Here is a 14,039-nt window from a genome sequence, read left to right as displayed (position 1 = left end):
ATGATATGTTTAGAGACTGGGGAGACATAATTTCTAAGCATGGCCTAACTTCTATCTACTAGTGAGTAGCACTAGAAGATAGATATTCAAGCTTCTTTTAACACTAAAATTAAATAATTCAATTATGAAAATTCCCCTTTTCTCCCCTCCTGTAAAAAGCTCACAGAAAAACTGCTGCTAGATGATAATAATTTGGTCATCTGCAAGTACCTAATAACATCTACTTTGTCTCCTTTTAAATGTTCTGTATTGTTTATCCACACATGCCTTATTCTCCACTGTCTTTTATCTTTAAACTATGTTAAAACCTGGAAAACAGGTAGAATATAAAACAGCATAATTCTAACATGGATTAGACCTGAATGGGCAAAAAGATACATTTGCCTTCTTGCTTTTAGGTAATATATAGCCCAAACTATAAATATAATTACTTGTAAGACATGTAATGGGTCAGTTTAATGGGTTAGTATTATGGTAAAAGAAGAAAAACATTTGATTTCTATGTTTCCAAAAGAACTTCATGATTTCCATGGTTTCTTTTTGTGATATACAGGAAATATTTGCTGTAAATTTTGTTTCCTAGATATAAAACTAAGAATGATAAGCTACCAAAAGAGAGCATATAATGCAATCAAGTGAAAGGAAACATTTGAAACTAAAGTCTGAGATAGTCTAATAGAGCCAGTGGAAATTCCTACATGTATACACTATTTGTAGAATATGGACATATACACAATCACATATATGTACACATTTTTGTGTGAGGAGGTAGGGAAGAAGAGAGAGTAAAGTGGGAAAAGGAATCTTGATAAAGGTCAAGGCAATTCATCCAAGTGTTATAGTTGGAAAAAAATCTATGAACTGCATTTTCTTTCAGGCATTAAGTTACTTTGCTAGTGATTTTTCCTTATATTTTCATTTTAAGGTAACAAGACTTTCTTTTAAAATACAAATTAAATAAAAAATTTTTCTTCATTCTGAGAATAGTTCATTTTGGCTAAGATCTTATTTTAGAATGAAATTTTTGTATAGATTTTTCATTTACTAGAATTAAACTTAGAAAATAAATATAAATTAGAAAAAAACTTTAAATTTCTGTAAGTTCTATAGCTACTTCTCAGTTTTTAACAACCTGAGAAAATCCATTTATTTCCCTTTATCAGACCTTGGGAGCTTTTTCAATAGCTTCTTTCTGTTCAACCTGAGTTACCTGGGGATTTTATTTTCCTTAGGGGCTAACTAGACCTCTGTTCATAGGAGCATCTCTCAATTATTACCTCTTTCTCTTTAACCAACATTTTAACCTTTGATGGTTCAAATGCACGAGTGGCAGAAAATATGGGCAAGAAAGTGGTGTTGCAAAAGGAGAACAGAATCAGATTTAGAAGTAGTCAGATAGTCAGGGCTGAGGAAAAGTCCCTTGGTTTCCATTCTTCTCTTCCAAAACACTTTCCAAGAACTTGACAATGTTTACAAGTCCACAATTAGAGATCAAGTAGTCCAGAATTATTACTTCATTCCTTTGGTTTGAGACAAACAGGAACTCTCCTTGGTCTTACTAAGGAGACCACCCCCCCTCCTTGGGGGTGACGTTAATTTTTTAAAGCAAAATATTATCAACTATATTTAAAATATATTACATTCTTAATATTTAAAGAAAACAGTTGACTTACCTAGAATGGTTACTTCAAAATATCCAAGGCTGCGAGCACTCCTAAAATCATCAAGTTTTGGGGGTATTCCATCAGGTGGTATGTATTTTGCAGGCTGAGAATTAAACTGCTGAGTAAGAAACTTCCTATGTTCAAAAATAAATTTCCGTGGAATACTTTCAGGATAAACACAGCTGTAACGCAGGTGATCTATTAAGCCAAACTTTTTCTCTCTCCAAAGCTGACTTTCCCACTTATCAGATATAGTTTTTCTGGCTTTTCCTACGTTACTAGTTCTTGCAATTTCTCGACCTGTTAAAGACATAATGAAATGGACACAAGTGACCTATAAACTACCTGAATTAATCTTGTGCTACAAAAAAAAAAAAACCACAGATTAATGAGGAACTTTGATTAAATTTAAATATCAAATAGCTACCGACAGAATGTAAATTGAATGCCCCCCCCCCATTCTTATCAAAGTGAGGAAAGAACTGAATTTTTTTTTTTAATTTTTAAAAGATTTATTTCTTTATGCATACAAGAGCTGGGGTGTAGGCTAGAGGTACGGTGGTGGGGGCTGAGAAGATTCACCAGAGACAGAGTGGGAAGCAGAACAGGTGGATCTACTGAAATACACTGCTGAGGGGAGCAGTGGGTGAGACAGGAGAGGTCTGCTGTGCCATGTGGGTTAGCTCCCAGGGCCAGCATTGAACTAGTGCTGCAGTGGCTGCTGATAGCTTCATAGTGCTGAGACTTAACACCTGCACCACCAGGGAGCCCCCTGAATTAATTTTTAAAATAAATTTTTACTCCAAACTATTAAAATTTGATATTTCTCTCTGTTGACAAAACTATGGAAATTTGTAATTATATGCTTTGTGATTTTTTCCATATTTTCTAAATGCTCTTATATTCAATGACAAATTCACATTAAGTGAAATTCATGAGAATAATAATCTTTAAGGATGGGATGGACCACCACTCACTACTGGTGGAATTTAAAATAAAATTTTCCTAATCTTTGCTAAAAATAGCCTGATTAAATCCAATCTTTTCCTTGGATACAACTATCCTTCAATAGGACCATTTATTTATTACATGTAATACTTCCTTCAGATATAAATAACAAGTGGAAAGCAAAGAGATGAAAAACCCCTTAATCTTGATTGTTCTCTATCACTGAGTCAATTTATGTACAATTTATCGAACACATTTAGATGATGAGGCAGAATATATTTTTCTCCTATACATATATACATTAAACCCTAGGAATTGAAGAAGTGATATAATCAGGAAAAACACATTTTGGAATAAGACCTTCACGTTGGCAGTTCTGCTAGCTGAGGCAAACTTACAGCAACTGTATTTCAGTTTACCAAAGTTGCTAAATTGCTTCCCTGAAGGCTACCTATACCTGGGTGTTCATTATTATCCCAGTATAAAAAACCTTTTGGAGGCAGAAGGAACTGCAACAGCAAGGCTTCAGTAATGTTTAATATAATGTTTCCGCTTTCTAAACTTTATTTCATATTCCCAAACTACTTTCTTAATTTCTTAAAAGTAGCCAGAGACTAGATTTTAATTTTTACTAAGTTTTAATTAATAATGAAAATTTATTGCGAGGTAAAATAGTATGGAAAATGAAAAACTTGAGCAATATTTCTTATCTACCAGAAATTGAAAATATCACAATATTACAAAAGAGTTAAAAAAATCAATTGATTAACTTATTTATTTACTATAAAAATTAACTTATTAATTTTTAAGTTTAATTGACTTACTGTAAATTTTGGGAGTAACAAATTCATTCTTCAAAAATTGTGTAAGTCTTTTTTTTTTTTAACATGAAACTTTTTTTTAATATTTTTTTTAATAGAGGCATGTTTTATTTATTTTATTTTGTTTGTTTGTTTTGTTTATACATGCACTGGGTACAGTCAGAAGCGTGGGAGGGTGAGAGAATTCACCAGAGCCAGAGCGGGGAGCAGAGCAGGCAGAAGGACCAAAGTACACTGCTGAGGGGAGCAGCGGGCGGCAGGAGAGGTCTGCGCGCCATGTGGGACCCTCCTCCGGTGGCCGGGGAGCAGCCGGGGATCGAACCGGCGCTGCGGAGGCCGCGGGCAGCTTCGCAACCCAGAGCTCAACCGCTGCGCCACCGGGGAGGCCCAGAAATTGTGTAAGTCTTGGGCCTCCCTGGTGCTGCAAGGGGTTAAGACACAACCTATGAAGCTGTCCACAACCTTTGCAGCATGAGTCCGATCCCTGGTCGGACAGGGAGCTACCCATATGGTGCAGCAGACCTCTCCTGAACTTGCCCGCTGCTCCCCTCAGCAGTGTACTTCGGTCCATCTGCCTGTTCTGTTCCCTACTCTGTCTCTGGTGAATCCTCTCACCCCCCACACCTCTGGCCTGTACTCCAGCTCTTGTATGCATAAATAAATAAATCTTTAAAAAAATGTGTAACAATGGAATATTACTCAGCAGTCAAAAAAGATAAACACATGCAATTTGCAGCAACATGGTTGGCGCTGGAAGGGATCATGCTCAGTGAAATAAGCCAGAAAGAAAAAGGAAAATACCGGATGGTCTCACTCATAGCAGGAATCTAGAAAACCTAAATAAAGACCAGGAAAAAGAATAGCTATAAGAAAGAAAAAATCAAAATCAACAAACAACTATGAACCAGAGACACACTATTGGGGGGGGGGGCGGGGAAAGGAGGGATTTGGGTCAAAATAAGGGGGTTGCAATTGTATGGGGAATATAAAAATAAAATTAAAAAATTGCATAAGTCTTACCTTAAGCACCAACAAATTTCTATCACATTGACTTTCTCCAATCTTTCCTCCCACCTCCTCTGGTAAGCACCCTTCCCCTTTGGTAACCACCATATTTTTCACAGAGTCTAAGAGTTATTTTGATTGTTATTTGTTAGTTATATTCCACATGAGAGAAGTCATCTAGTAACTGTCTATCACTTTCTGATATATTTCACTTAGCATAATCACCTCAAGAACTATCCATTTAGTACCCAAAGGGGTGATTTCATCCTTTTTTACTAGCTGAGTAGTATTCCATTGAGTGTATATTCCATAACTTCTTTATGTAGTCATTGGCTGATGGACATTTAAGTTGGTTCTGCAATTTGACTATTATGAATAATGCTGCTATGAACACAGGAGTACAAAAACTTAGCAAATTAACATTTTCCTATTCTTTGATAAATACTTAGAAGTAGTATTGCTGGTTACCAGATGAAATGGGGATGGAAGAAGGGCCAGGGAAGATGTTAGGGATCTGGGACTGACAATATGTTAGAGGGTGAGTGAGGCAAGTACAGATATGAACATGTGAAAGTGTATTCCCAAAATTATATAGTTATGTAAACAAGAGGCAAATCAATAAAATTTGAGGGAAAAAATTCATCATTATTAGCATCAACAAAAACCAAAAGACAAGTCACCTAAACTGTGTTAAAAAATCATTTCAGAAATGAACTCAGAGTTCAAGTCAGTCAACCCAATAGTAAAGTTACTACCACTACAATTATTTTTAAAGCTTAATCTATGTTTATAGTTAAATAAAAATTAGACTTCCTACTTATTTTTCTAATAGTTAAAAATAGTATATTTTAAGGGATGTACTACCAAGGAATCTTATGTATATCAAGTACAAGTTTATCTTTCTCTTCGGGGATCATACCCAATTGTTCTAAAGTTGGGACAAGTACTTTTTTAATTTTATTTTATATATTTTTTACATCATGTTTCATTTTTGCACAATGTATGCATTTTCATCTTGGTTATATTCCCCATACAATTCCCACCCCCCTTATTTTGACCCTAATCCCTCCTCTCCTCTCTCCCCAACCCCGTAGTGTGTCTCTGGTTTATAGTTTTGCTTGTTGATTTTGATTTCTACTTTATTATAATTAGTGGGACAAGTACTTTTGACAAGGACCTAAGCTAATAGAAAGGAAACCAACTAGCTATATTCCTAGTCAAAGTATTTATATGATGCTAGCAGCAGGCACAACACAAAATGTGGAATCAAATCAGTTATATATAGAGAGATATAGATATAGATATATAGATATACACACAGCTATATATAGATATATAATATTCCATTAAAATTGCATAAATTATAATAAATAGAAATAATAAAACATACATTGTGAGATACTTGCTATGCCAGGTTTATTTCCTTTTGCTTGTGCAGAAGTTTCTGACGGAGACGCAGGAACACTACAAAAATTGAAAAAAGGATAACTAATAGTTACAAAAGAGACTTGAATGGAAAAAAACTAGTTCCATTCTCATTCAATAAATTTAGAAAACATAATTTAATTTCTTAAAGGAATACATTTATAATTAAGAAAAATACATTAAAATTATGAGCAAATATCTATACATAACATAATTCAAACATTGTAACAGATATAAACAATCTTTTAAGGAGTATTCCCCAAAAGAAGGAAGTATTCATCTCTATTAAATATCAACTAAAGATATATTTTTTCTCTTTGTGATAGGAATTTAAAAATTAGTTCAATAGCCACTTTTATGTTGCTTTGTTCAAATATTCTAGAAAACAATCTCACCTAACTCTTCAATCTCATTTCAGCATTTTCTACGAGCCTCATGCTGCTTCAACCCACCCTTGTTTTCTTTCTGCCAGAAACAACCCTGTGCCTCTTTACCTCATTCTGGTTTATTCTTATTTATTGTTCAAAATTTAGCTCAGTCATTTCTTCCAATAAGAAGACATTCTCAATATCTACCCAAAGCTCACTGACTCTTGAATATGCTACCATAACACCATGAATAAACTTCTATCATAGCATTCATCAGAGTGCATTGAAATACAGGTTTATCTGTCTGTTTCGTACACCAGATTCTGCTATAAGCTCTGCTAGACTTTCTCATTTTCAATTTTTGTATCTTTATTTAATATCTCCTCAATAATTGCTTATTGAAATGAAATGAATGGCAGAAAAGGGAAATATATTTTGAAACTTAGGAGACCCCAATTTTTTATAAGAAAAATTTCCATCATGTGGATTTTAACATACTTTTGTGATTTTTTTCTACCGTATTTTCCAAACTAAAAACATAAAGTAAAATAGAATGTCATGTCGTAGAATGTCATATATTATTGATCAACTTATTTTGTCAATGGATTTTTGCTGTATACTAATAGTATCCTTCATTTCACTACTGAATTATTAATGAATTAAAAAGAAGCAGCTTTTGTGTAGAGTTTCCTCAGAACACTAAAAAGGGATCTACCATATGACCCAGAAATTGCACTCCTAGGAATCTACCCAAAGGACAAAAAAGCACTAATTTGAAAAGGACCTGCACTCCTATGTTTATTGCAGCACTATTTACAATAACCAGGATATGGAAACAACCTAAATGTTCCAAAACAGATGAATGAATCAAGATGTGGAGTATATACACAATGGAATACTACTCAGTGATCAAAAAAGATAAACTCATGCCATTTGTGGTAACATAGATGGAGCTGGAAGGGATTATGCTAAACGAAATAAGTCAGAAGGAGAAAGACAAATATCAAATGGATTCACTTATATGTGGAACATAGAGAAACCAAACAAAGGGTCAGGAAAAAGACAAAACTTGCAAGCTGACCATCGATCTGAGGCATAGAGAAGAGGAGGGAATGGGAGAGGGGCCAAAACAGGGGAGGGACGAGCACAAGGGACTATGGTGATGAATCATGGGTGCTGTGGTGATGGGAGAACTATGGGGACTACACCAGAAGGGAGAAGTCAAATACTTTCCAAAAATAAACAACAGTGTAAAATAAACCTTAAAAAGTAGCAGCTTTCATGAAGGAAGGATGCATCCATTTACCTAAAAAACTACAGCAAATAACATTTTATAGTTGTGGTTTCAGCTTTCATCAATCACTGAACATGAGGTATTTATAGAAATTAGTAAACTGAAAATATCAACTGAGAGAAATCTAAATAACCAAAAATAGTTAAATGATATGCATTTTGAGAGCCTTGAACAACACATATACTTTCTAAAATATGATTATAAGGTGATATTTTCCATCTAAAATATACAATAGGAGAAATAATTTTCTAAAGTCTAACATCACCATTATATTCTACAACGCTTTTAAAATGTGGCTTAGGAGATTTTCACTGGAATATAAATAATCATTTATTTGTATAACTTAAATGTCTTAAAGGTGGGGAGTTAAATGACCAAATTGGAGGTATATGTCTATCAGTAACAACTGAACATACTGAAAGAAAGAGAGATCATAAATAAAAAGACAAGAAGTACAGAAGGATAACTAAAGACAGAAAGGGAAAAGAGGGCTTTAAGAAGAAAAGATAAAAATGAGTAGCAGCAGAATATTATAAAAATCATGTCAGAAGCTATATGATAGGTGTGCTCTAACCTTGTGCTTATCACCCATTTATTCACCTTAGATAAATGTCTCATAGAATTTATGGTATACCATTCCCTCATCTATGTAACAGGATTATAATTAATATTATCATGGCCTTACAAAGCATCTTTCATGCAAATGATTAAAAATATTCAATTTACACACACATAAATTTCTTCTGTATTTTTTTTAAGATTTATTTTTATTTACTTATGCATACAAGAACTGGGGTGTAGGCCAGAGGTGCGGGGGGTGGGTGGGTGAGAGGATTCATCAGAGACAGAGTGGGGAGGAGAACAGGCAGATCTACTGAAATAACACTGCTGAGGGGAGCAGCGGGCAAGACATGAGAGGTCTGCTGCATCATGTGGGTAGCTCCCTGGCCAGGGATCTTACTCATGCTGCAGTGCAGTGGCTGGTGACAGCTTGATAGAGCTGAGACTTTAACCCCTGCGTCACCAGGGAGGTTCTAAATTTCTTTCTTTAAAATTGAGGTAATTACCCTCTGCCTCCCTCACAAAGAAGTTGAGGTTCAAATGAGGTAATGTAAGTGATCTTGCATTGTATAATGAAATATACAGTCTATACAGTCAACTACAACTAATGACTACAATCTAAGAAAACAGAATACACTATACAAAAAGTATAAGAACATAAAAGATTTTTGAGAAATTGCTAATATAAGCAAAGTAGAAATAATTTATAATAATGTTAAAGTCTTTCATGATCATTAATTCAAATTAGCAAATGTTTTTCAGACAGTAATCGTTATTTTAAAACCTTTTCTATAGTACTTCTGCTTTTCTCAGGAGGAGACATTGAAATGATTTTTAAGGATTCATCTAACCATGATATGGTTCACTTTCTCTCTTTAAAGGATAAATATTATCAATATAATAAAATGGAGAGGTATTACTACACTTACTACATTTTAATTCTCAGTGTTAATTTTTGAATGACTTGACGTATTTCAACAATATTTTAATATCTAACAAATAGTATCATGGTTTGCAACCGACTATTTGAATAACAACGGTAGATAATATAAGCATTTAAATCATGGTATTTACTACTACTACTGAACTGTGGCACAATAAAGAATATGTCTGCCCTTTGTCCCCAGTTCCTGGCACAGAGTTTCACAAACCTTTGGAACTTCCTTGTGATAGGGGTATACTTCCTATGTTAATTGGGTGACTCATAGTGAGCCACCAGATAGCTTGAATACAGGAATGGCTTCCAGAAAGATCAAGCATGACAGAGCCAGCCCAACATCCATGGAGGGGAGGGGAGTTGAAGAAAGAGTTCAATCACATGGTCAATGGCTTACTAAAGCGTATCTAAGGCTTTGTGAAACTTTGTGGTTGGTGAGCACACTAATGTGCCAGAAGAATGACATGCCAATATTCCACAAGGAGGAATTACAGAAGCTCTGGGTTCCCTCTCATACCTTACTCTATGTATCCCTTCATTTGACACATCATGATTTGTATCATTATACAAAATATAACACACATATAACAAAACTGTGATTTTTAGTGTTTTAATGAGTTCTGTGTATCATTCTAGTGAATTACTGAGTCTGAGGTGGGGGGTTGTAGAAACTCCTGAATGTATAGTCAGTTGGTTGGAAGTGTGGGTAGCTTGGGGGCCAGACAAAATATGTCTAGCCTCTGAAGTAAGGGCAGTCTTGTTAAAGAGTAAGCCCTTATACCTATAGAGTCTGATGCTAACTCTGGGTCGTTAGCGTCAGAACTGAATCACAGTACAGCTAATTGGGGTGGAAACAATAAAACTATTGATAAATGAACTCAACAGACAGTTTTAGTGGCAGACTGGAAACAAAGAGTAAATGGAGAGATATGCCAATAGAAAACATATAAACTAAAGCACAGAACGAAAAAAGTGAGTGAACAATGTATATAAGCAGAAAGGATATTTGAAGATAATGGCAGACCATTTTCTTGAAACCGATAAAAGACATCAATCTACAGATTCAATAATCTCAGCAGTTGCAAAGTAGAAAAAGGCATTTTAGAGAGACCTGGAACCTAGTAAAAATATCCTTGTGAAATAACGATGTTTTAGATAAATAAAAACTGAGAGACATCGGCAAACTGCATTGAGAGGAATTCATCAGTCAGCAGGAAATTATCTCAGGGAAAAGCACGGATATACAGCTAGGAATCAAAAGCACATAAAAATTAGTATGCCCACCATGTAAGAAAGAAAATACTAATAACATATCATGGAAAAGAAAACTCAGACCCGGACAGTTTCTTAGACATGCCTACTAAACATTTAAGAAAGAAATAACACTCATTCTAGGGATCCATGGCAACTTGAAATTCAAGCGATCAATTAATTTAGTAATTGTCTGGAAAGAAGGAAAATAAAACTCAATAGATCAACAGCAGCAGTATAAATATTGGGTAAAATCTGAGTTAGTTATGGGAACAATCAAGCAAATATAATTAGAAGGAAACATCCTTAATAGGATCAAAATTATTCAGTAAATTCCTCAATGATGAAATCTTAAGAAATTTTCCCCTGAGGCTAGAGATGAGAAATATAGCTGAAACAGAGAATAGAATGGTAGTTGCTAAGGGGTGAGGGGTGGGGAAAATGGGAAGATATTGGTCAAAGGGTACAAACTTCCAGTTATAAGGTGAACAAGTTTTGCGGGGGCATCCCTGGTGGTGCAAGGGGTTAAGATTCAACCTATGAAGCTGTCCACAGCCACTGCAGCACAAGTTCGATCCCTGGCCAGGTAGCTAACCCACATGGCACAGCAGATCTTTCCTGACTCAGCCGCTGCTCCCCTCAGCAGTGTATTTCAGGAAATCTGCCTGTTCTGTTCCCCACTATGTCTCTGGTGAATCCTCTCACACCACCCCACACCTCTGTCCTGTACCCCAGTTCTTGTATGCGTAAATAAATAAATCTTAAAAAAAATAAGTTTTGTGCATCTAGCATATAGCAGGATGACTATAATTAACAATACTGTATTTCAGACTTGAAAGTTGCTAAGAGAGTAGATCTTAAAGATGCTTACTAAAAAAAAAAATACATGTGGTGATGGATATGTTAACTAACCTTATTGTGGTAATCACTTTGTAATATATGTATATATCAAATTATCATGCTGTAGATCTTAAACATAAATGTTATACATAAATTATATCTTAAAATAGCTGTACAAAATGAGATGAATTGTCCTTAGACCACTAAAAAAATATAAAGAAGTGAGACATTGATGGTTTCTACCACCAATCCTATTCAACATTGTAGTAGAGGTCCTCACCAATAAAATGATGCACAAAAAAAGAAGTAAAAGGCAAAATGATTGGAAAGGAAGATATGAACTATAAATATTTGTAGATTACATGATTCATGCAGAGAAAATCTAAAAAGCCCTACAAACTTTTAGAAGAGAATTGATCGAGACTGCTAGAAGTTCAGAATACCAACAAAAACTGCTGTCTGTGCATGGTTTCTATAAAAGATTGGAGTTTAAAAAAAATCTTAAAATATAAAATGTGTCTGTACTACAATTGCTTTTTATCCTTTTTATTATTCTCTTAATATTCTAGCTACTTTAAAGAAACCAAAATTGTTAATTGCATGCAATTCATAAAGGATGCTATTTCTACAGAAAAGATACATGTTTAACAACTGGTAAACAAATAAACTGTAGATTTTAAAATAAAATATCTTTGCATAATTGCCCATTTTAAACTCATTTAAATTAATCTTGCTAAATATGGGACTTAAGAGGGCTTCTGTTATATATATATATATATATATATATATATATATATATATGTTAAATTAATTGTGTTACCTCCCTACCTCCCCAATCCATGTTGAAGTACTAAACCCCAGTAGCACAGAGTGTGACCTTATTTGGGTACAGGGTTGCTGAAGATGCAGTTAGTTAAGACAAGATCATACTGAAGTAGGGTGGAGCCCTGATCCAATATAATGGCTATCCTTATAAAAAGGGAAATTTGGACACAGACAAGCTAAGGAGTGTCAAAGATTGCCAACAAACCAGCAGATGCTAGAGGAGCAGCAGGGGGCAGACTTTTCCTCACAGTCCTCAAATAGAACCCACCCTGCGGACATCTGTGTCTTAGATTTCTAGGTCCTAGAAATTTGGGAAAATAAATTCCTATTGTTTAAGCTGTGCCAGTCTGTGGCACTTTGTTATACCAGCCTTACCAAGAAGTGGGGTGCCACTGCAACAAATAATTAAAAATATGGAAGTGACTCTGGAATTTGGTATTATCTAAAGGCTGAAAGATTTTTGAGGTGCATAATAGAAAAAGCCTAGAGTGTCTTGATAAGAATGTTGGCAGAAATAAGAATTTTGAAGGAAAATCTGTTGAGGGCTCAGAAAGAAGAGTGCTATAGAGGAAGATTATCGTGAACAGAATTTTGCTAGAAATATGAATGTGAAAGATGCCTCTGGTGAGGTCTGAGACAGAAATAAGGATTATTGGGAACTGGACAAAAGGTGATCCTTGGTGTAAAATGGCAGAGAACTTGGCTAAATGGAAGAAACGTGAAATTTGAAAGCAATAAACTTGTATATTTAGCTGAATATATTCCTAAGCAAATTGTTGAAGACAAAGCCTGGTTTCTCTTTGCAGCTTATAGTAAAATGCAAGAATGGGAAGTTGAAAAAAAATTGTAAAGAAAGCAGGAACCAGCTCTTCAATATTTAAAAAATTCTCAGCTCTATTCACGGTGCATAAAAGGAGAACGTTTTCTCTGGAGAAAACACCAAGGGTGTTGCTGGACAACCATTTGCTCAAGAGATTATGCTAGTGACTTGTGGATCTAGTCAACCATCTCAGTAGGCATTCTGCAGTTAAGTAAGGCTGTTGAAACTTCTGGGATCCTTCAGTCAGTAAATGAACCAAGAGACAGCCGGCTACGATCATGTGTCATCCCTCAAGAAAAGGGAAGAATGACGTTGAGGGTAAGGCCACTTCTGCAGTCCTAGAGGGCAAGGCCACCACTCAGGGCCATGGCAGTGTAGCCACCATCCCGATGGGCCCAGTGGACCCAGTATTGAACCAGAGAGGATAATTCTTGAGTCTTAAAAAATCAATTGGAATTGGCTCTGCTAGGTTTCAGAGCCATGGTCCCTTCATTTCTTCCAACAGCTCCCTTTTTGAAGGGGGGTGCCTAGTCTAGGCTTCTTCCACTCTTGTATTTTGGACAAATAACATGTTTGGTTTACAGAAGGCAAAGATTTTGCCTCAGGTAGAATAACTCCACATATCATCTTTACATGATTCAGATGAGTATCAGATGAGATGTTCAAATGGGTATGTGGCGATGGGGTAAATGTATTTTGCACGTGATGTGAATTTTGCAGGACCAGAGGGCATACTAGAATGCACTGAATTATATTTCTCCCAAATACCAACACAACTATCATTATGTAACCAAGTATATTTTTTTTTTAAATTTTTTTTAATAGAGGCATGTTTTTCATTTATTTATTTATTTTGTTTGTTTGTTTTGTTTATACATGCACTGGGTACAGTCAGAAGCGCGGGAGGGTGAGAGAATTCACCAGAGCCAGAGCGGGGAGCAGAGCAGGCAGAAGGACCGAAGTACACTGCTGAGGGGAGCAGCGGGCGGCAGGAGAGGTCTGCGCGCCATGTGGGACCCTCCTCTGGTGGCCGGGGAGCAGCCGGGGATCGAACCGGCGCTGCAGCCGCGGGCAGCTTCGCAAGCCAGCGCTCAACCGCTGCGCCACCTGGGAGGCCCTAACCAAGTATATTTTTAATGACCCTTAGAATGTGATCTTATTTGGAAGCAGTCTTTGACAATATAATTAGGTAATTAAAGATGAGGCCATCATGAGGTAGACCAGTACCTGATATCCTTATAAAAAGTGAGTATTTGGATCTAGATATGCACACAGAAACA

General features: G+C 35.7%; 1 protein-coding gene across 1 annotated transcript in view; it reads right to left on the bottom strand.

Annotated features, from left to right (window-relative positions):
- RADX (RPA1 related single stranded DNA binding protein, X-linked) overlaps positions 1-14,039 on the bottom strand; it is a gene marked incomplete at both ends in the record, with an annotated part of 59,901 nt that overhangs the window by 17,359 nt on the left and 28,503 nt on the right. The window contains 2 exons of the mRNA XM_084258780.1: positions 1,674-1,964; positions 5,829-5,902. Of these exons, the coding sequence (XP_084114906.1) occupies positions 1,674-1,964; positions 5,829-5,902 (365 nt within the window). The remainder of the gene's footprint in view (positions 1-1,673; positions 1,965-5,828; positions 5,903-14,039) is intronic.

Source organism: Talpa europaea (assembly GCF_964194135.1).
Source record: "Talpa europaea genome assembly, chromosome: X".
NCBI lineage: Eukaryota > Metazoa > Chordata > Mammalia > Eulipotyphla > Talpidae > Talpa > Talpa europaea.
Note: the sequence above shows the minus strand (reverse complement) of the source record. Positions and strands in the feature narration are given on the sequence as shown.